At 38.3% G+C, this 24978-nt stretch overlaps 1 protein-coding gene across 2 annotated transcripts in view; it reads right to left on the bottom strand.

Moving 5' to 3' along the window:
• Grm1 (glutamate metabotropic receptor 1) overlaps window positions 1–24978 on the bottom strand; it is a 292553-nt gene that overhangs the window by 27111 nt on the left and 240464 nt on the right. For both annotated transcript variants that reach the window (XM_048354248.1, XM_048354249.1), the window contains exons 6-7: window positions 17718–17844; window positions 5841–6771 (exon numbers count right to left, since the gene is read on the bottom strand). In XM_048354248.1, coding sequence (XP_048210205.1) covers window positions 5841–6771; window positions 17718–17844 — 1058 coding nt within the window. The remainder of the gene's footprint in view (window positions 1–5840; window positions 6772–17717; window positions 17845–24978) is intronic.

Below are 24978 nucleotides of genomic sequence, written 5' to 3'. Positions count from 1 at the left end.
TCAGCAACCTATTAATATTCTGATTGTTTAAGACTATGCTTTAAAATTGTTCCTTGCAATTAAAAAAATACATATGGAGTAATAGAAGACTACAAATAGCAAAAACAATCCTTAGCAGGAAGAGCAGTGCTGGAGAAATATCAATACCAAACTTGCCACTCCATTACAAAGCAATAGCAATAGTAATAACAATAGCTTGGTTCTAGTACAAGAACATACCTAAGGACCAATGGAATAGAAGACCCAGAAATGAACCCACAGATCTATAACCACCTAATATTTGGTAAGGAAGCAAAAATGCAGATGGAAGAATACAAGACTCTTCAACAAATGGTGCTGGCAGAACTGGCTATACACATGTGGAAAACTGAAGTTAGATCCTTATATATCACCCTGTACCAGAATCAACTTCAAATGGATCAAAGACCTCAATGTAAGACCAGATACCTTGAAAACATTATAGGAAGGGATAGGGGAGACCCTAGGGGTCAAAACTTTCTAAGTAAAGATTCAGGATCACAACAAATCAAAAAAAGTTTGGATAATGGTTTTGCATCAAACTGAAGAGTTTCCTCATGGCAAAAGACATAGCTAGCAGGATAAAGAGAAAGCCCACAGAATGAGAGAGGATCTTTACTAGCTATGCATCAGATAAGGGCCTCATATTTAAAATATACTTAGAAGTAAAAAAAATTAACCCCCCCCAAAACAAATCCTCTAAGAAACAACAACTCAATCAACAAATGGGCTAAAGACTTAGAGACTTTGTAGAAGTTAAGAATAGCCAAAAGACAAATGGAGGGCTGTTCAACACCTCTGCCCATGAAAGAAATGCAAATCAAAACAACACTGAGATTCCATCTCACCCCAGTTAGAATGGCCATTATCAAGAAAACTAACAATAACAGATGCTGGCAGAGATGTGGCCAAAAGGGAATCCTTCTACACTGTGGGTGGGAATGGAAACATTTTCAACCTTTCTGGAAAGCAGTATAGAGGAGGTTCCTCAAAAGACTAAACATAGAGCTTCCCTTTGACCCAGCAATTCTACTCCTGGGTATTATCCAATTGACCACAAAGTCATACTAAAGCTCCCAACACAACAATCTTCATTACAGCGTTTTTGTTTTGTTTTGTTTTGTTTTTTTTTACCATAGCCAAGATATAGAATCACCCAGATGCCCCTAAGTGGACAAATGAGTCAAGAAAATGTACTATATATATGCACAATGCAATTCTATGCTCCCATCTGAACGAGTGGCATTGCCCCATTCATAAGGAAATGGAAAGACTTGGAAAAAATTATATTAAGCAAAGTAAGTCTGACCCAAAGAAAGATAGGTTCCATGGCTTCCCTCATTTGTGGTAACTGAAATGTGCCTCTAAATCAACAAGTAAACATACTGGATAATAAAAGACAATAAAATTACACACAGACATGATAAAATAACAGGACTCTAAACATTCACTCAGTGTGAACATAGGAGAGGCTCACAAAGACTCAATAGCTAAGTGCGTATGGTCATATAAAATGATGCTTATTGGCTGGGAATGTGGCTCAGCAGTAAAATGATTGCCTAGCATGAATGAAGGGTTCGATTCCTCAGTACTGTGTAAACAGAAAAAGCAATAAGTGGTTTTGTGGCAAAAGAAGCTCAAGGACAGTGCTTAGGGACAGTGCCTAGGCCCTGAGTTAACACCCCAGGACTGGCCAAAAAAAAAAAAAAAAGGTGTTTATTGAAATGAACTCCAAGATATGGAAAAAAAGAGTTTTGTTTTGTTTTAAATTTTACTTTGTGTGTGTGTTTTGTTTTTTTATTTCTGTACCTTTTGTCTTATATGTCACTTTATCTGTTTTGGGGAGGTAAGGGGGAGCACAGATATGGTGTGACAAAGACTGAACTCATTCATCTTCAGCAGTGATACTCATTAGACACTGTGTTGAAAAGTAACTATATAGTCCGTGATGGATGGGGGTCAGGAGGGAAAAACCTGTGAGAAAAGGAGGAATGAGGTAATAAATTGTACTCATTACCTGACCAGTGTAACTGTAACCCCTCTGTAAATCATCTGTATAATACAAGTAAATTAAAAAAAATTAAATAAAATGGCTTGTCACCTCAACCTAACTTTTTGCAATTGTGATTTAGTTGTGTACATAATTATGTATGCACAAGTCAAAGGACTATATTGTCACATTTCAGCTCACTGAACCATCAAATTGTTTGAGAGTCATTGAATTATTTATCCAGAAAATCACTAGAAATGTCAGTCTGACACTGAGTCATTAATATCATGACTTCTTAAATATGCATGCTATGTATGTAATTTTTTGTTTTGCCTTACAAGGAAGTGATAACAATTTGGATATAAATAAGTTACTTCTCTAAGAAGGTCAATGGATTTCTGTGCTTTTTTATAGCCCAAAGGGAGAAAGGATCAGATGCTTTTATATTAGTAAGCCTAAATATTTTCCCATTTGACTACATTTTTAAGACAGCAACAGAGCTGTCAAAGGGAATTATACTTAAGTCGATCTTCCAGAGTTGGAGTCTGCCTAAAAGGACTTGTGACTATAAATAACTAAAATAACCCAAACACTGCATTGATTGATTGGGCGTCTCCAAAATTATATTCCAGGAGATGTAAAGCAAGAACTCATATCTTTAATTTTGTCAGATACTTGGCTGTGAGTAAAATGTTTAAAAAATCAACCTTGAGAAAACAGCCATACAATATCATCCCTCCCATCCATCTGAAAGCCAGGCTGTTGTGGGAATGCCATTGGATCTGAAGCCCCTCAGAACAACATTCCAACAGATAGATCAGTTGGAAACACTTCATTAGAGCATCTGCTCTGAGTTTATAGCTCCATGTACAGACTGTTGAACACACTCTGTGCCCCAGACTTCTGTAGCCAGAATGATAGTAAGCTCATTGGGTAATACATTCTCTAGAGCTTTCCACCTCTTCCTTCAGTTGGCAAAACTTTGCTTGATTTTTACTGCTGCAGGAAATATTAGATTGTGGATTTTGTAACTTTGAAGACAAATCAGGAAAACAAGCTGGTAATAAAAAGAAGTAAAACCCAGGCACTGAAATTATTGCTACGTTTTAAAATTATAGTCTCATAGAGTCACACCAGAAGCAATAACAGAATAAATGAGAAAAATGAGCAAACAAATGATTTTTTTCCCACTAACCTGAAATTATCCTCTAGGGTCAACTCATTTTTATAATGGAGAAGCTACAAATTATACTAAGAAAACTGTATGTTTTATTTATTTATTTATTACAGTTAGTTTTTATCAACATAGTATGAAATACTAGTATGATCAACTACATCTACTAGCTAAACCATTTACTAATAGAAACCAATACTTCTAAGACAACTGATACATTTTTAAGTGAAAAATATCAAATGAAATGCATTTCTAAGTATATATTAGTAGGGGGGAATTTTTTCACATCACAGGAAAAGCAGTCAGTATATGGGATGGTGATGCAAATGTACAGCAATGTCTGGCTATAAGTGCTAAGCATCACTAAGTCATGTCCAATGGCTGCCCCTCATCCCAGCAGCAAGCACCATTGGTCACAGTCTCTTAGAGAGGTGTCTCTATCCATCCACACATGGAATGGCTAGAAGAGCATGCACGAAGGCGTACTCCTTGTGCTGACACAGAATATCTCAGAACAGTAGCTTTCAGAAATTAATGTTCCATGATCAAAATTGATAGAGAAGTTTAAAAAAAAAAAAGAAAGGCAGAATGATTAGAGACCTGTGGCTAAAGGGTAGAATGTGGCAGTATAATAAATCCTTATGACACCAAATGTTTTCAATAAAGGGAAGCTTTTACTTTCTAGGAGAATTTAGTTTAAAGAGCGCCTTCTTAAGCTGGGTGCTGGTAACTCATGCCCCACAATCCTACCTACTCAGAAGACTGAGATCTGAGAATCATGATTTAAAAACCAGCCCGGGCACCAAAGCCTGTGAGACTTTTATCTCCAATTAACCACCCAAAAATGTTGAAAGTGGAGCTGTGGCTTAGGTGGTAAAGAGCTAAAAAAAAAAAAAGATCAGGATAACACTCAAGCCTCTGAGTTCAAGCCCCAAGAGCAGCACACGCGCGCACACACACGCACACACACACACACACACACACACACTGCTTGCTTTTTTTTTTCATTTTGTTTTTCCTCATCCCTCCATTCTTAACAAATATTGCTGTGATGTTTCTCTACTTCTGCACACTGTGGTTAACAATCTGTTCTTTGATTTTTTCTTCATGTCATGGCATTCACCTTCATGCTTGGTAATAACTCTCTGACAGCAGGTGAGAAAGAAAAACCATGACCAGGGGTAAAATTTATTAAGAGACTTCTATGATCTGCATCTTATAAAGGATTTGAAATTGATTAGGCAAGAAAGAAGCACAATTTACTGACTTCATTTTAACACTGATAAAACCTAGGAAGGTTTTTGCTTGAAATAATAACTATGCATCTTAAAATATATAGCTTCTCAAATTCTTCCCTCTCTCCTTCTCTCCCTCCCTCCTTCCCTCCCTCCCTCCATGTCTCCCTCCCTTCCTCCTTTCCTCCCTCCCTTCCTTCCTTCCTCTTCTTTTCCATCAGTACTGGGTAAAGCTTGAATGGGCATAATGCTCTCACTTATTTTTCTCAAGGCTGACACTCTAGCTCTTGATGCACAGCTCCACTTCCAGATTTTCTAGTTAAAGTTAAGAGTCTCATGGACTTTTCCTTCCCAGGCTCACTTCAAGCCATGATCTTCAGATCTAAGCCTCCTGAGTAGGCTGGATTACAGGCATGAGCCACCATGCCAAGCTCTCAAGCTCTCTTATCACTTTCACAAACTATATGACTTTTGTAAAAGATGTGCCCATGTTGGTGCTTGGCAAATACATATACCCAGAACGATGACACATGCACATTTTTAACACATTCCTCTTCTTAAGTAAAATTTGGAGAAAGATAGCAAAGTGTTCATTGCACAAATTATTCAGAATTACTAGAATACAAACCAACTGGACTGCAGTCACTCTCAAGTTTAGGGCTCATCACCTTTGTTTTATGTTTTATTTGCAATCACAAATTCATTCTGATTATGACTTTGAAGTAGAGATGGGTCAATTGATGTGTAACCCTGTGGAACATCTTTATTACAACATGCCTTAAATAACTAAGGGAACTATGATGAGACAGTTATTTAAGGGATATTATTCAGTTTTGTGAAAGCAGTTTCTCAGGGTGCTTAGTTTCTTGTACTCCACTCTGGATTAGTCACCATGTGTTTCCAGAATGATATAAATCAACTAGAAGCTATCTTCTACCAGGGTATAGACTGTAAATTGGAAATACTGTTTGTATTTACTGTTTGATTAGAATGTACAATTGCATTGGTACTCCCTACAGGGAAGGACCCATGTAAAAAGAAATACCCTATTAGAGCTGCAATTGGAGCTTCTAGAGACAAAGGAGGAAGGTCTGTGGCTTGGTCCTGTTTGCACCATGGTCCTTGCTCTTGCAAAGGAATGAAAACAAAGAGGAGTTTTTAGCTCTGTGGTCCTACAACAGAATATGAGATCTGGGAAAGGGGAGAAAAAATACATAAGCACGAACTTTGGCGGAAATGGAACCAACCGTTTAGACACAGAGACACATGGATGGAGAGAGACAGAGAGAGAGAGAGACATAGAAGGAAGAGAAGGAGGAGGAGGAGGGAAAGGGGGAAGAAGAGCTGGAAGAATAGGAGGAGCAGCAAGAGAAGAAAGGCAGGAGGAAGGCGGGGCGGGAGAGACACAGATCGGACAACTCACTTGGCATTTCCTGCCCCTGGCTTCTTCCTTCGGAAAATGTTGAGGAAAGTGTTGGAGCGGCAGGGCAGTTTGCCATCGCCAACGTGCATGCGGACCACGTCAGAGGTGGTGAAGGCACTGCGGACATTCCTCTCCGGCTTGGCAATGATGATGTACATCTTGGGAGTGAACATGCACCCCAGGGCCACCGTGACGCTGAGGCTCACCGCAAAGCAGGTGGTGATGATCTTGTAGTTGCTCCCAAAGTAAATGGGCACAAAGGCTAGCCAGATGATGCAGGTGGTGTACATGGTGAAGGCGATATACTTGGCCTCATTGAAGTTGGCGGGCACGTTGCGGGTCTTGAAGGCATAGTAGGTACAGCTCATGATGAGGAGTCCATTGTAGCCCACGGGGGCCACCACGCCCAGGTTGCTAGTATTGCAGATCAGGTAGACCTCCTTGATACTTGGGTAGGACAGAATGGGCATAGGAGGCTCCATGATGATCAAGGTGACCACCAGGGTGAGCTGCACACTAATGAGAATCGAAGCAATGATCACCTGGGCCCAGGCACTCATGAACCTGGGCTTCCGGGTGCAGATTTTCTTCTTGCTGCCCGCCAGGATGCGCGCGATGCGGTTGGTTTTGGTCACTAAAGCAGAGTAGCACATGGCAGAGGAGAGGCCAACCAGGAGGCGCTGGAGGTAGCACGATGTGGTTGTTGGTTTGGCAATGAGAGTGAATGGACACACATAACCAAGGAAGATGCCGGCTAAGATGATGTAGCAGAGCTCCCGACTGGAGGATTTGACCACAGGTGTATCCCGGTACAGCACAAAGATGAGAGTCACAAACAGGGTGACAAGGATGCCCAGGCAAGAGAAGGCGATGGCGATGATAGATTCGATGTTGCTCCACTCAAGGTAGCGTACAGGAATGGGCTCACAGCCTGTGATGAGAAAAATCATTGTAACATGAATCGGAGAGTTCTGCTGACCAATAATGACTGCTTATTAGTTACTCACTGGATGATTATGTGCTTGGTACAAATTCTCCAGTGTTACACATGGAGTGCAATCATACTCCTAAACTTAATCTCATTACAAGTCTAAGGTGACATGCTTGTGAATCTGTACATTTTTTTTCTTTCAATACTGCCATGACAAATGGAAGTAGTCTACAGAAAGAAGATTTTTTTTTTCAGAAAAGGAAGGATAAAAGAAGTATGTACAGTAAAGATTAAGTATGGTAACATAAAAGAAAACGTTAGTAAGAAATAAGCTAGCAGGTCGTCTGTGGTGCATCAAATGCAATCCCAGAAACATATTAGGTATAGGCAGGAAGATCAAGGTCTAACGCTGGCCCTATACAAAAGCATGAGAGACTATCTAAACAATAACTAAGACATAAAAGAGTTAATGTAGGACCCAATTAATAGAGTTCCTCTTGAGCAAATGCGAGGCCCTGTGCTGACTAAAGAAACTAGCAAATTCTTTTTGTTTTATGCAGCCATTGTCCATAGACACACAGAGCTCACAAAGTTTGACTTGCAGAGTATTTTATGCAGGAATTAAACTTGAATTTTGTGCATGAATTTGCATTCTGTTGTTTACCACATAATTCTATATTACCCACTAAAAATCCCTTTAGTCATTTGCTATCTGTACATGGCATGGATGGGCCTTTGAGTTAGGCGACTGTAATGGACATACTAAAGGAAACTGGATCTCTACTCTCAATGCTTTTAAAAGGAGAGATGTTTTCCTTCTAGACAGGAAATAAAATCTGTTTCATATTTTCAAGTGAGAGAAAAAAATTGTCAGACTCTGGAGACAACCCCTTCACAAGATTTTGTGTTTGGTTTGGGCCAATATTTCCCACATTGTGAGATAAAAAATGTTTCCCTAAACTTAGGAAAAGACTCATTGTTCTGTAGCAGCAAGACATTACCAAGAGTGGCTTTAGGTCTGCTCAATCAATACCAACCTGCCTTGGTGAACATGTTTTGGTTTAGCATCCAATGAGTGGTAGCCCTTGCTTCTGACAGTCATCCAGTGTAAGTAATAAGTTGTAGCTTGGGGTAAAATAACCTGACATACAATTGCCTTTCTCTGTTCATGGGGAATTACTTCCAGGGCCCCACTGCTACCTAACGGCTCAAGTGCCTTATGGAAAGTTGCAATGTGCAAATGATCTCCACATATATTCCTGTATGCTTTAAAGCATCTCTAGATTATGCATAATAAACCATCCTATGTACAATTATCTAAATAGTATGGTTTAGGGAATAATGACAAGAAAAACATGTTTAAGTGTTGAGCATAGACAGAAACATCATGGTCCAAACGACATAGCTCATGAAAGAAATAATGAAACTATTTATTCCAGTGCTTTGCAGCCATGAATGGTTGGGGCCACAGCTGCAGATGTAGCTAAGGAAAGATGACTGTATTTAGTCTTAGCTTCTTCTGTATTTCTACAGATTTCATAAAGACCATTTTGAAGACCCTCATTTGGTTCTATTCCTGATTGTGCTGGGAACAAGTGGTTCACTAACTAGGCCCCTGACGCCCACCCTCTCTTCTTTCCATACACTGCTTGTGGAAGGTCACAACAATGGTCGAACTCTCATTAATTTTACTGAGTCTTCTTGTAATTTATGTGGGTTTTTTTGTTTGATTTGGTTTGCATTTGCATTGAATTGAATTGCTGGTGTTTTGATGAGCATAAAAGGAAGTGTGACATTGAGACCATATGAAGACACAGACTCACAAACTGTCCAGTGCAAGGCCAGCCCCTGTTTGGGAAACTGATGACTAGTTTATAAAAAGCATCTTTCAGAGTGTAGAAAATCTCTGGGAAGTTACTTGAGGTGTCGATTTGTGAAGTATCACTTTGTTTGGTGGTGTTTTCCAATGTTCTTTTGGTTTTGAGAATCTGAGCTAACATTCAGGAGCACACAGTTTGACTGACCTTAGTAGCTACTGATTTGTCTGAGTCTCAAACTCTTGCACAAAAATCTTCTGATTTTGTTATAAAGTCATATTTTTTTTTGTCAGACCTGTGGCTTGAATTCAGGACCTGAACAACACTGTTCTTGGCTTTTTTTTTCAGTAAAGGTTGGGTATATTCTCCCCAACTTTAGAGAGAGAGGGTAAAAATAAGTGCTCTGGATTCTTACTAAGTAGAGTCCTATACCTCAAATATATTCTGTTTAATTCAATTAATCACTTCCTTGTGGGGAATATTTTAAAGCAGCAGAATACAAAAGATATATAAATAACCCAGTAGTGTAAAAATTTAAAAATATGCACATAAAATACATTCTTCTGTCAGAAACTATACTTGCAATAAAAGGTAAATGTATAAACTACAGATGCAAGAAAATCTTCCAGAAATATTCAGATCTATCTAATGTCTTAACTTCACTGGAGATATTGATACCTAGGAAATCCCTGTTCTTATCCCAAACAAGAGAAGGAATATTTCTTCCTAATATTGTTAGAATAACAGATACTTGGTTTAATTTAAAAATTCCAATAGCAAGAAACAACTCTATTTCCCAATCTACTATTTATACTTTGAGATTGTTATTAGAAAACTATATCTTCATTTTTGTGACAAAATCCTATAAATTTAATAGAAAGAATACTTTCAGGGTATGCATCAAACTATAGCTGCTCTAGTCACCTAAACTTTGTAAATTTTGGGAAATAGCTATTATCCCAGAATCCTTGTAAACAAGAGACTCCACAAAAATAAGATTTGGAAGAGAACATACAAATTTACAAGCCAATGCAAGTAAGTAGATTTCTGTTAAATTGTGAAAATCCTATATACCATGCCCTAGACAAATGAGCAACGTGGCATATAAAATTAACTATTGCCTTTTGTGGTAGAAGGATTCTAAGATGATCTTTAACTTTCTCTCCTCTCTTCTACATTTGTGCCCTGCTCTTGACAAAGAGACGGACCTGTGATTTGCTTTTTGTCTGTAGGGTAGCAAAGTTGATGGAAAGTCGCTTGTGAGATCAGGTTCCAGAAGGAAATGAATTTTATCTTACTTGCAAATTCTATCTTGCTGGCCTTGACAAATCTACATGCGGTGTTATTGAAGTCCATGTGACAAAGAACTGAGGAAAATCCCCACCCAAAAAACTGAGGTCCTCAGTGCCAACGCCTGTGAGCATTATGCCCTGCCAGCAAGCACAGAAGTGAATTGAGAAGTCCACTCTACCCCATCAAGGCTTCACATTAGGCCTCATCCCCAGTCTCCTGAAAGATCACAAAAAGAAGAGAGGACCATTCAGCCCTGCCCAGGGGCATGGTCCACAAACATGAGATAATAAACATGTGTTGCTTTAAGCGACTAGATTTTGTGTAATAGGACACACACACACACACACACACACACACACACACACACACACACATATCAGGAGATAACAAATTGGCCCAGTAAACGCAACTCCTTAATTTAATCAATGCTTAAACCCTAATAGCAATTGCAGACATAAACTAAATTAGTCCAAACACCAATAGGTCTTGTACTGTTCTTTAGGTCTAATGTTACCAAATGCAGTAAATCCTTATTACTCAACTGCCCAACAGTGTCAGTTACTTAATTAACTAGTTATGAATAATTGCCGCTTCTCCTTCCTATTTCCTATCTGCTGATGTGGTACTGGTAATACTGCAACTTTATAAATCTTCTCAATGGAAGAACATTTCAAAATGTGCTTATGTGCTACAAGAACTGTTTATGCTCAGAGCTGAGTTTTAAATAACCAAGTACTAAATCATGACTTAATATTGTTTTACTATGGATATAATATGAAAAAATAAGTCGAAGCTTCATATACAAACAGCAGCTCAGTTAGTGTTATAAAATATATTGCTTATCCCAATTTAAAATTTTCTAATAATGAAAATATGGTCTTCTCTATATGTCAAGTTGCTAAAATAAAAGGATCAAGAATATACACTAAAGGTTGGAATACTATCAGATAATTCATTTATTTGACCTTGGATAGAACATTTTTTTCTTTTGGCTGCACTGAGGATCAAACCTAGGACATAATGCAGGCAAGGCTAACATTCTACCATTCAACTCCACCTCCCAGAAACATTATCTTTCATGATTCAAGAATTCCATGAAAAAACCACTGACGCCCATTCCTTGATGTCATACTATTAACTGAAATTATTGCTGCCATAAAGGTGGGCTCACAGAAGAAAATGTAGGCACTACAAAATACATTAGCCATGTAAATATTTTAGAGGTGATCATGCTAAATTTGCAGCATTGATAATACCCAAGGGGCTCAAATAAAACAACACAAAAAGCCATTTAGCAATAAGGAATCTATGGAGAAGTGTAAGGAGCCAAATGCAGACACACAAACTCAAGCCAGGAAATACCCATTCCCAAAAGTTCCCAAATAATCATGTTTGAAATTTATAGGAATAATACCACTATTTGGTATCACCAGTTAGACATTCAATGGAAACTGAATAAGTTCTTCATGAAAAAAAATTCTTTCTAGGAGGGACACTAATGAGATGACCTTTTCAGAATAGCAATGATTTGGTTCACTCATATTTAATTTAAATTAATCTTAAAAAGATGGAAAGGTGGGGAACTAGATGTAAAACAAATTGCAAAAGAATCCTTTGAGTATCTCTTTGTCATATATATTTTGGTCTTGTATAGCTTTTTTTCAGAGCTGAGGACTGAACTCAGGGCTTTGCCCTTGCCTGGCAAGTGCTCTTCCACTGAGCTAAATCCTCAACCCCTCCTTTGAATATCACTTAATGGATGGACAGTTGTCCTGCTTCATGATTTACAAATACATACTACTTCAGATGATGTGTTTATTTTCTGCACAGATTGCATCATTCATCTCTCAGAAAGGAACACCCTTCACAATGGCTAAAGTACAATTGGATTTTTATTTCTTAGCTAAGACATTCTAACTTACAAACCCAGTGACAGGGAAATATTCACTGGAACACTTATTCATGAGTTTAAACTTTGTAGAAGTTCAAACTATGGTCATCATTTCCCATCCTCTGAAAAATGAAAGAGAATCTTAATAATACTTATTATAACTTTTAGTGTTTTTTTTTTTAAAAAAAACAACAACCAAAACTGAGCTTAGCTTGAAAATCTTTAGAAGCAGAGGTCCATAAAAATCACTTGTTAATCCGAGGACCTAAGGGCAAGCTGGTGGTAACACAATGTATAAGATCCTTTAAGATAATTGAATAATAATATATTCAATTTATCTTGCACAATCTTGCTTATTCATACATTTTTGTTTACTGATTAATATACCCCAATCTATCTTTGCTGTTTCTCTTACTGTGACAGGGATGGCCCAGATTTGGTTAAACAGTCATGACTCTAATTCAATTACAACAATCTATTGTTTGTGGAACGGTAACTTTGGTATGGCAAGCTGTTGTTAATTGAGTGTTTGTTCTATGAACTGACTTTGCTGGTATATTTGGTATATGCTAGATTAAGGAATTTAGATATTTGAGAGGACTCAGAAGAGTCACAGAACATATAAATACAATGTTTTCATTTAAAGGCAGAATGTGTGTTGCATAAAAGAAAACATGTAGGTCAGCACCAAGAAATCAAGTGATATCCAGTTGCAAGTTCTTATTTGTACAACATGTGTTTCATCTGTAGATTGAATTATGAAGATCCTAAGGATGAATATTAGCTTTGAGACAGCTCAAGACCGAAATTCCTAGTGGAATTTTTTTTTTTAAATCACTCTCAAGACTTGAAGCCAAATCAGTCTGTTGAATTGTTTATGTCCAGTGAAATCCATCACTATGTTGGATTTTGCTGGTTGTCCCCTCTGAATTTTCAAACATTATGTACTATAAATCCTAGTTCCCATGACATGGTCAAAAGTCAAAGGCAGAGAGTAAAGCATCTCCTTGGATGATCATAAAAGTTGTCCAGTTGTAACTATAATATAACCCTATCCTTCACAGTCTGTAATATGAAAATAAAAGAAAAATATCTTGATGCCGAAGGAGATTAAGTACTGTTGAGTTGCAACAATAAAAATTTGTCATGATAAAACCCAGACACACATTTGTAACTTGACTATGATTTTTCTGATTTTTTAAAATATGTTTTCAATGCCAATCTGGTGCCCTCCCCTTCCAAAAAAAAAAAAAGAGTCACCCAAAAGTTAAGAAAGATAATTTCTTTCACCACTAGGCCATATCCCCAGCCCAAGAAAGATAATTTCTTAAAGCTGTATTTTTTTTCTTTCTTTCCAATATATTTTTAAACCATCCTACATTTGAGAAGCAGTAGCTTTACCATGCTAAGAGAATTAGTCACAATGTCCAAGTTGCTCACATGTTTAATAGAGTTTTTAGTCCTGTTTTAGGGTCTTAAAAAAAAGGTTTTCCAACTCCCTGGATGTTATGAGGTATTTCAAGACTAGTGGAGTGGGTTGGGGATAATCTTCACCAGCTATGAGCAATTTCTCAAGCCTACTGACCCCAGAACTCAAAAGAAGGCTTTATGAGAGTTATGCTTACTACACCTGATGCTCTGAGACCTTGGTGGCTGGGCAGTATCCATGGCTACAGTGATTTCAGAGAAGCAGAGCTTCGACACAAGTCAGTTCCCATTAAGCATACTGCAAATTACTCAGTAAAATCGCAGAAGTGGTCATAGGACTAGATCTAAGGACTAGACCATTCTTCTCATTCTTGAATCAAATATGTGGTCATGCATAACATTCAAATGTATTCGAGGGACCCAAAATTTGATATCAGATTTCTTTATTGTAAAGTCAAGTCGACTTTAACATGAATGGAGAAATAAAGGTGATAATCTTAGTACCAGTAGTTCATGCCTGAACTCCAGCTACACAGGAGGCTGTTATCTAGAGGCTTGATCCTAGTCTGAAGACAGCCAGGACAGAAAAGTATGAGAATCTCCATTCCCAAAATAACCAGCAAAAAAACAGGCTGGGGACATGGTTCAAGTGGTAGAGCACTAGCTGAGCAAAGCAAGCCATAATCTCAGTAGAGCCAAAAAAAATAAAAGAAAAGAAAGAAGAAAAAGAAAGAGGAGGAGGAGGAAGAGAAGGAAAGAGGAAGAGGAGGAAAGGGAGGAAGGAAGGAAGGAAGGAAGGAAGGAAGGAAGGAAGGAAGGAAGGAAGGAAGGAAGGAAGGAAGGAAGGAAAGAAGAAAGAAAAAGAAAGAGGAGAGAAGAGGAAAGGAAGGAGAAAAAAATAAAGTCAATGATTATTTTATCCAAAATATCTTCAGGCAATTTACAACATTTAAAATATTATTTTATGATTGTATAGGAAAATGCTTTTCTTAATGTTATTTCATTAATACCAATTACCTACAAAGTGAATTTCTAGAAATATCTGTCACAAAATAGATGGTAAAGTATATTGCAGAATCAAATAAATGAGTATTATGAGAATTCACAGTAATTCTTGGATGGAGCCAGATAGCTAATGCTTGCTCATTTTTTCCAGATTAATTTCTGGTTCTTGATGCAAAAATTCAGTGGAGCCTGTCTTTTTTGTGAAATCTTCTTATACTATTTGATATTTTAAAGAAATAAGTTTTTTTTTTTTTTTTTTTTTTTTTTTTTTTTTTTTTTTTTTGGCCAGTCCTGGGCCTTGGACTCAGGGCCTGAGCACTGTCCCTGGCTTCTTCCCGCTCAAGGCTAGCACTCTGCCACTTGAGCCACAGCGCCGATTCTGGCCGTTTTCTGTGTATGTGGTGCTGGGGAATCGAACCTAGGGCCTCGTGTATCCGAGGCAGGCACTCTTGCCACTAGGCTATATCCCCAGCCCCAAGAAATAAGTTTTATTGGACCACTTTTTTATAATTGTTCTCTGAATAACTAAGCTATCAAGTCATACAACAAAACAGAAGACAACCCTATTTAAGCATCATAAAAAATAAAGTGTGAAATACTTGTGTGGAATTATCCTAGACAATGAATTTTCCAAAATATGAAACACTTAACACTCCAAAAGGCACTTACTCTAAGAAATATAGCATTTTCTCTTAATAGCCAAGAAAGAACAGATTCTAATGAAAAAATTGAAACTACTCTAAGTGTGTTTACATTCATTAACACTGAATGATCACAGCATATATGAATGGTTGCAATCTCAAAGTGACTTTTCATATCTTCTATCATCTGTTTTTTTTTTAAGCCCACATTGTTTCTCGAAGAATGATTTCTGACTAGAATTCTGTCTGAAAACCTTTCTTGTAGTAACAAACCATTACATAGAGGCCAGGCATTTCTTCTCCTGACTGGTGTTTGGTGTTCTGTGGCAGTGGTCTTTCTTTCACAATGCCTGCTACCATGGCAACCCCAAACTCACAGGACCATCTATCTGGCCCTTGCTCTGTGCTTGACATGGCACTAAGCAAGTGGCAATGGGATTTAATTTTCCATTCATGTATGAAAGGAAAAAGAACACTAAAACAATGGGTGTCACTAGGACCTAAGTATAGATTTGTATGAGAGATGTATGCGCTGAAAGATCCTAACGGCAACATTTGCACAATATATCATCTAGGAGTAGCTGCTTGGGGGACATAAAGGCAGCCAGCACTCTTCCTGAATCATCTCATTTGAATGTTAAAAATGATGGTTACATAACTCTTGAGATAGAAAATTGTCATTCTCTTCATCTCATTTGATCAAGACAGAGTCCTGGTGAATGAGAGAAATCGTTTGTCTATTAGTTGATAATATACCCAGAATCGAAGATCTCTGGGGAACAAAATATATGACTCTGGTTCCATTGATACAATGTATTAGAACTTTCATGTGTAAGATTCATTTTTTAATGTTTTAAAATAGAAGATCTTTATCCAGTATGAGATAAAGCCTAACTCAAGAAAAGTTTGGGAAAGTTTAAAAGAACATAGACCAGAGAAAACTTGTACCTCAAAGCCAGTACTTTGGACTTCTAAGAACAATCTAAGCAAAGGACGGTCTTTGTCTTTGAGAATCTTCCTGGTCAGCTGTGATCTCAAAGAGCAGACTGTGTTGTTCAGTCAACCCCAACTCTCCCAACACAATGGCCCTTTTGTAGGACAGGCTTATATAAGAAAGAGAGGCACAGTCGGAATCATATGTTACAAAGGAAGACAAAGCTTAGAAAAGATAAAGTGTGAGCAAGAGGGTAGACTGGACACCAGAGGGAAGGTGGCAGCCTTCCCACACCAGATCATTGAATGTAGTCTTGAAATAAATTATGTCATAGGAAACCATTAGGCTTAGAACGACAATTATAGACCTACTTTGTGAGTTTTCTATAACCAACTGCATTGATCTAGATGGGCTTGGATGAGTCCTTTCTGCTTTCTAATCCTCTCAACTTAATGAATGTTGATTAGGTATTAGACTTTTCAACAGCACACAAGGAGGAGCTGGATCAGGAATTAGTGACTGTATGGCCTTGGGCATATGACCTTATGATTCCAGGACTCAGTATTCTCTGGCTCCAGTGAGAAGTTAGCTTATGCAGATGACAAATTATGTATGCACTCAGATGACAAAGTTCCTAACACTCAGTGTCTTCAAATTTATGCCAAGCATTTGTGAAGTATTTCTCATTAGAGAGCTTGGCACTAGGGACTGTGGAACAAACAAATTTATGAATATGCACATTGCTCTCCATCCATCTCAGCCCCATGGGTCTTACTAGTGTGTCATCAGTGGCATTCACTTATTCCTTCTCATTTCAACTTGCAGCTACCCTGGTCCCTGACAAGGAGCAACAGCGTCCTGATGGCTCTGTCTCTGGTCTAGTCGAGACTTCTCATTGCCACCACGTCCATCCTTCTGAAAACAGTTGTTATTCACCACTTTAGTGGGTCTCCTGTGCTAATAGCCAAGGTCTTCCACTAGAGGGGCCATGCAAAAACATTCCCATCTCTGCCAATTCCCTACCCAGCCTCACCTCCTACCACTCCCCAACCATACCTCGTGGGTCTCAACAATCCCATGGACTGATTCCATCATTTCCCCTATGTAAACTTTATTTCCTATTGTAAACTTACAAATTCCTTGTGTTCCACTTTCTAGAATTTCTATCATGTTCTTGTCTGTCTTAAAAGTTTTATGGTATATTGTAAACATCTCTTTTATATTCTCTGATGCCATATAAATCATGTCATATCCTATCATGTTCTATCATACTATCATATTATTCAGGTTTTTTTCTGGTAGATTTTGAACAAAATAAAAGCTAAGATGGTGTTTAACTTTGTACCTTTGAAAAGCCTACAATAGTGATTCTTACACAGTTAGATGTTTAAGAAATGGAAGCAACTATGGATTCTGGGCACGTTCTTTTTTTTTTTTTTTTTTTTTTTTTTTGCCAGTCCTGGGCCTTGGTCTCAGGGCCTGGGCACTGTCCCTGGCTTCTTTTTGTTCAAGGCTAGCACTCTGCCACTTGAGCCACAGCGCCACTTCTGGCCATTTTCTATATATGTGGTACTGGGGAATCGAAACCAGGGCTTCATGTATACAGGGCAAGCACTCTTGCCACTAGGCCATATTCCCAGCCCAAGTATGGATTCTGCTATCTAGAAATACCTTCACAATGCTATTTTAACAAGGAACACCAGAAAATAACTGTACCATAATACCATACCACATAGCAATGCACCTGTGTTTAGATTTAGGTGACCTTTACTTTCTGTGTAGAGCATGGAAACTCATAAAAAGCTTGTTCAGCAGGAGCATTATAAAATGTGTTGTGTAAGGTAATGATGGAAATACACACTAACTGCTTGCATTGAATGATGCACATAGAAAGAACAATAGTCAGGAGCAAAGTTGATACCTGAAGCCACACCTACCTGTCAGATCCATATTGGGCCACCACCCTAGGTCACAGGCTCTGCAGGTGAACTCGTCTTGCACAAACTCATTCTCTTTGCAGGCTGTGCAGATCCAACAGCAACTCACTTCTCCTTTCCGTATGACCTACAACACAGGAATATTAATAATGATAGCTTCCAGGAAAAAGGCCTCCATTTCAAATGGGAACATGTCCTCACATGGTTAGGAAAAGTACTAGTCAAAAACTATTGAAGAATTGCTTTATATCTGAGCTGGTTAATCTTTCTCAATTTTCAGTTTGACTGATGAACACTTTCCTCAGTGGTATAATACAAACATAAATGTCAAAACACACAGCATTGACAGAAAGTTTCTTGAAGACAGCAAATGATTAGATCTTGCTTTCATCTGTAGCCTGATAATTTAGCTGTTTATTATTTGGTTCATTTACATTTATTATAATAATCAAATGACTGGCTATAAATCAACCATATTTTCTGTCTATCCCATCTGTCTTTTTTCCCTTTTCCTGTTTTAATGTTTTTGTGCTCATTTGGTTTTGCTTATGTTTATTGTTTTCACACTTCCTATGTTAGTTTGAAGAGTGGCTAAATCTCTTCTTTTTGTTTTAGTAGTTTTTCTAAAATTAACAACACATAGAAGTCATATTTACAGTCTACATCCACATATACAATACTATTACATTTTGTGTGCAATTTTATAATGGAAGGAACCCTCCAAGTATATTTTACCTTTTTCCTTCCCTCCTTGGGTTACTATTTTAATATATTGTATCCTATGCACACACATATATAGGTGTGTGTGTGTGTGTGTGTGTGTGTGTGTGTGTGTGTGTGTGTGTGTGGTCCTGGGGCTGGCCACTGTCCCTGAGCTTCTTTTGCTCAAGGCTAACATTTTACCACTTGAGCCACAGCCCCACTTCCTGCTTTTTTATTTTTAATTTTTGGTAGTTAATTGGAGATAAGAGTTTCATGGACTTTCCTGCCATAGCTGAATGAGCCACTGTATATTTTTATAACATTCCTTAAGTTCAGTAACTATCCTTTCTGATAATTTTATCAAATAAAATGAAGTTGAGAGAGTTTTTATTTATGTTTTGTTTGAATTTTATGCCCTTTGATTGTCTTTGGGGAAAGAATTCTCTGTTGAAAGTTTGCTTTTTATTTTTAGTGCTTTAAAGGTGTTATTCCTTCCTTTCCTGCTCAGCAGATAGTTTTTGATGAGAACTTTGATGGAACCTCTGTATGACTGACTGATTGACAGGCTGGTGGTTCTGGGGATTGGCACTAGGTTCTGGCACATGCTAGGTTAGTGTTTTACTTGAGCCACACCTACAGACCCTTTGCTTTTAGTTGGTTTTAAAAATAGAGTCTCGTACTTCTGCCCATGGAGGCTTCCGGGCAGGATCCTCATATCAGTGTCCAGCCTCTAAGTGGCTGGGATTATAGATATGTACCACTCCCCTGGTCATGCTTTCTCTTTTCCAAATTGGTCACACATCTAAAAACTTAGAGCAAATACTGTACAATAATAGCTATAGAATGCTGGGCCTTCCTCCCCCTTTCTTTAAGGAGAGAGCAGTCTTGGAAAGCAATCAAATTCCTTGCAGCTCAGTTTGCTTTTAATCTTTCTTTCTTTTTTTTTTTTTTGGCCAGTCCTAGGCCGTGAACTCAGGGCCTGAGCACTGTCCCTGGCTTCTTTTTTGCTCAAGGATAGCACTCTGCCACTTGAGCCACAGTGCCACGTCTGGCCATTTTCTGTATATGTGGTGCTGAGGAATCAAACCCAGGGCCTCATGTATACGAGGCAAGCACTCTTGCCACTAGGCCATATTCCCAGCCCAATGCTTTCAATCTTTCAGAGCCTGTCTAGAATAGTCTCTGTTCTTGGAATTATTTAACCGCTTTATTAAGGTCTGATCCTTCTGGCATTTTTATTTAATTCTGTGTGCATTCAATAACCCTTCTCCTCTCAGCTTTGATCAGAAATCAGAACGATTCCTGCTTTATTGACAGCTCTGGGAATTCATCTTCTTAGTGATTTATTCTTTACCTGGGCTATTAGCATTCCACTCTACTCACATACAGATTGACACCCAAGTACTCATGGTAATTCTTAAGCCAATTCCTAGAGCCCGACTTTTGCATAGATCCATTTCTCCCTTTATACTGCACTGCAATTTCTAGCTGCATTTGGTTTTCCCAAACTCCTGATCTTGTCATCTTCAATTAGCAAGATGGCCAAACTTTTGTGTTCTCTCTAGCTGAACACTTAGGAAATTGCCTTCAGGCAGAAAGCCTGAGTGATTTTAGGGATTGCCTTGCTTGTCCTCTTCACTTCCTTGGCTTCAAGGTCACATATGGTTGGCGAATGTTTGAATAGTGTTGTTTCAGATATTTCATCAATAGTTTATAGCAGAAGATCAAATGAGGACCTATTCATCTCTCATGTCTAGGAGCGGATGCCCTTCCCTCATATGCAAAGCCAGAACTAAACTGCAAATATTGCTCTACTTTAACAGAAACTTTTCTTATTTAGGGAAATGAAACTATCACTCTACAGAGAGAATTGAAATAACCATTATTTAGAATTACATTAGAAAAATTAAATAATGTGATAGTTTCAATCAATGTAATTTCATTTTCTTATTTTATTATCAGATATCTTTAGAAAGTAAAATAAAATAAATCCTTTTTATATTGTAATATTTAATAGGCATGGGGAATTTACATCCCAGATGATAATTATTTTCTAGATAATAGAAACTGAATGAATAAAATAAATGCTTTTTTATTTTAATTAAGATAAGTAATACAGTAATAATCAACACAAAGTGCTATATGCAACTTCAAGCAGTGTTTTTGCTTTTCTGTCCCTGTAAAATTAACATAGATAATTAGATAAATTCAAAAGATGATGAGGCTAAATAAATTGCCAACCCGATGGCTACCACGCCACTTAGAGCCTTTAGTTCTCAATCCTCCAGTCAAAGCTTGGAGATCAAAAAGGAAGTAACTGAACAGATTGTAGATCTTACTGTTTTGGGGTTTGAGGGAGGGAGTTCCCTGTCCCTCCAAGAGTCCACCACTCAGAGACAGTCTCAAGCAAAAAGATGGATTCATTGGGGAAACAAAAAGCGAACTGACCAACCAGGGATGCACTGCAGACTCCGGGAGCTGCCACCGTGACCCTGAGCAGTCCTCAAATTGGGTTTATAAAGGTAAAAGCATAGCACAGATGTAGGGGGTTGACGCAGCGGGTAGAGCAAGCAACAAACAAGTTGAGCAAGCTATTTACAGAAGCAGAATTTGGGGGTCAGGTTGACCTAATCTACTCCCCCCAACATTTTCTACCATGTTTCCCGAATCAAGATGGAGTCAGCTGTACTCCCTACAACACTTACTATGAAATGGTAATATAATGCCTCGTTAGTTATTTTATGTATTTGATGGACATTTTGCAATGTTTCCATCATTGCAGAATAGACAGAATGATATTACTTTTCAAAGTTTAGCTGATTTCAGAGAACACATGCTTCATAATCTACCACATAATTGAACCTGTTTCTCTTTCTGAAGACATGTGATACCGACAGATGTTTTATAACAGAAATAGGAGTATTTTGATGTTCCTACTTTCTCATCTTTGTTGCTGAATAGCATTGGCTCATCTGTTTTTTGTTGCTATTTCTGTGTAAGTCAACACAAAGAATTGCTAGCAAATAGTAGACACACATAGTACATATATTTATATATACATATATATGTTTACATACATGTGTATATATGTATATATACATATATAAATGTATAAGTGTATGTATATATATACACATTTATACATACACTTATGTTCATTTAATCTATATTTTATGTTGTAGAGTATCAAATTTACCTTGTCATATTCTTTTTATTATTATGAAAAATGAGGAGGTATTCATTAATCCACAGTTTTGCTCATGAATGGATATCTAAACTTTAAAATAACTAATACCTTTCATATAATATTTCTGAAATTAGACTAAAGAAACAGACACGTGTATATTTATATGAATTATTTAAAAATGGGAAAAAGTGCAGAGGAAGAAGAAAAATTAAAGGAGCTAAAGAAATAATGATTTAATGCCTCGCCTTAAAGAATGATTTGGGGTTCTACAAATGACAAATGTTTTGAAATCTGAAACCTTAACCTTATCTGCAGTCTTGAAAATACATAATCTAAAAGAAATTAGCTGAGTCTCCTCCTCCTCCTCCTCTTCCAACTCTTTCTCCTTCTGTTGCTGCTGCTGCATTTTTTTTTTCTTTTGCCAATCTTGGAGCTTGAACTCAGTCATGGCCTGAGCACTGTCTATAAGCTCCTTTTGCTCAAGGCTAGCACTCTATCACTTGAGCCACAGTGCCATTTCCAGCTTTTTCTGTTTATGTTGTACTGAAGAATCAAACCTAGGGCTTTACGCATGCTAGGCAAGCACTCTATCACTAAGCCGCACTCCCAACCAGCTATTTCTTTTTAAGTGCTACTGTGGCTTGAACTCAGAGACTTGTGCTTGCTAGGAAAGAGCCCTATCATTTCTTATCCTCCTTATCCATTCTTTGTCTCTACTAAATTGTTCCTACCTCTTTAAACACTTTGTTTCCTTAATTTTGGATTCTGTTCCCTCAGTGCTTTGATCATGGATTACTATTTGTATTTTCAATGTGGACTCTTGAAAAATGCAGGCTTTGACAATGAAATTTGCATGTGTAGGAAACATGCCACTTCATAGAATGAAAGATAATTGAACCACATGTGGCCATGGGTAGATAATCATCTTTGAGTTGGCTTCGAGCCCAGCTTTGGCACAGAGCTTGCAAGCAAGAGGACCAACCCCTCTGTTTCTCAGATCCATTATCTATAAGGTAGGGGCAATAATACCAGCTTTGTAGGCCTTGTTTCAAGCAGTAGTGGGAGTGATGCATATAAAGCCTCTATGGCATTTTCTCAAGGACATATGTAGTAATAATCAATCTCTGTTCTCCATTTCTTCCTTTCTCTTTCCTTCTGCCGACTACCATTCCTTCACCTTCCCACCTGTGCAGATTCTCCTTCACAAGAAGGATAACAGCAGCAGATTCTCATGTGAACATGTTGGTCTCCACATGCTCCAAGTCTTAGCTTCATGTTTGTACAACACTGTCCCTGTTTATGTGCTGTTTCAGACTCTTTGAGCCTCATTTATCTCTTGGACCCTTGGCTGCTAGCTCCAAGAGGGTTCTGGGCACTTGTTTGACCACACCATGACCTTGGATCTGTGACTGATGCTTTATTCTCTGACATTTGTGGCTATATCTCCCACCCTAGAAGTAGCCACTGGGTTGCAGAACTTCCTCTACTGGATGTACCATGGCAGAAGCCTCCACAAGACCATAGGTGACGCCCAGATTTTTATATCTTCCACTGCTTCTAGACGCTTAAGAAAAATTAAGTATGGGCTGGGGATATGGCCTAGTGGCAAGAGTGTTTGCCTCGTATACATGAAGCCCTGGGTTCAACTCCCCAGCACCACATATACAGAAAACAGCCAGAAGTGGCACTGTGGCTCAAGTGGCAGAGTTCTAGCCTTGAGCAAAAAGCCAGGGACAGTGCTCAGGCCCTGATTCCAAGCCCCAAGACTGGCAAAAACAAAAACAAATACAACAACAAGAAAAGTTAGGTAATGAGGCATGGACCCTGGCTTCCTTAGTCGCCCTCTACAAGGATCAGTGACAGAACTCTGAGCATCTACTTTAACCTCAGGAAGCTGAAAATTAGAGAGGGTGGGTACATTCATTCCTCTAGTATGAATAAGTGGTCCAGAGATCCACATGAGGCCAGCCAGTAGCTATATGCAGTGAGATAGTATCTTTCTGCTCAGTAATGCTTTACTTTGTTTTGTTTATCCCATTTCTTCATGTATCATTATCCTTTTGATCTCACTCTTGTTTCTCTTGGATTGAAGATCCCCATAATCCATTAACATTTAAGCCTTGCATCATTTTTAGGGTTCTAGGAAACCTGTGTTGGGACATCTGTGAGCTACATCTTCTAGGATCTGTTGCCTACTCTTTTTTTGGATAGGCTTGGGAGACTGAAGCATCAAAGAAGACAGAACTAGAGTATCTTCTCCAGTTGTGAATCAGGGAGTATCTCAGAAAGAGGCTGTGGGTTCTTCCTACATCCCTCTAGCTCTAGAGTGGGAATGAGTTGCTCATTGTTGTAAAGTGTCAGTATCCCCCTTTCCTTTTAACAGGTTTCTTGTATAAAATGCCCTGTATTGAATCATATGGCATGGGCTCTTTTGTCCTGAGCAGACCCTAATATAACACAACAATAAAAAAAAGTGACTATTCACCTGTGTTTATCATAGGACTGAAATCACTCTTTACCTTCATAAGATATAAGGTATGTATTTCTAAAAATAAGTAATATAAAAAAACTGGATCTGTAACAACTGCAAAGGTAATTATTGTAAGAAAGTTCAATGGGTTGTCAGGCCATGGTTTTAGCAAAGGGAATGCCACCTGATACTTCAAATGAATAGTCTTACTAAACTCGGTACTTTCCAGTTAAGGCTAATGTTTGTCCTACAATCACTGGGCAAGAGTGTCTCTCTCATCTTCATGGTGGCTAGTGAGATCTGGATCTCAGCATCCTAGGCCTGGCAGGTGGCAAATTAGTGGTGTTAGCATGTAAGTGCTATTATTTACTCAATGGGATTCAGATTTCATTTGCTTCCAAACCTCCCAAGGTGCTTCTGTGAAACAAACAACCCCCCACACTTCCACTTCAGGTGCTATTGAGAACCAGCATATTTTCCTCCTGCAGGGCACATAATATTTCTGAAATTGACCCCCAGGGGATTTGCATTTATCTTGAGTGCTCTGTAATGGCCCAGTAATGATTTCTGGGATCTCCTTCCATAACATCAAATGGGTATAACACAGACTGGCTGCTGGAAATACTTCAGTATCTAGGCAGAGAGATGCAAATAGAAAGCCCTGCCTCTGAACTTGGGGAGGAAAGAAACTTTGTTTTAAAAATATCCAGGTACACATAGTATAGGAACACCATTCATGGCTTGCCAGTAACAGGAAGGAATCACATGACAAGGAGCGGGAGTACAGAGAATCCTTTGTACAATCTGTTGTTTCTGAATGTAGTTTCCTGTGCCCACCTTATATCCTAAAACAAAAACAAAACAAAACCTTGTAGTTCCCTAAGTTGTCTCTGCATAGCACA

The sequence above is a fragment of the Perognathus longimembris genome, chromosome 9, assembly GCF_023159225.1.
Source record: "Perognathus longimembris pacificus isolate PPM17 chromosome 9, ASM2315922v1, whole genome shotgun sequence".
NCBI lineage: Eukaryota > Metazoa > Chordata > Mammalia > Rodentia > Heteromyidae > Perognathus > Perognathus longimembris.
The sequence above is the reverse complement of the archived record's forward strand: the minus strand, read 5'-3'. Positions and strand labels throughout refer to the sequence as shown.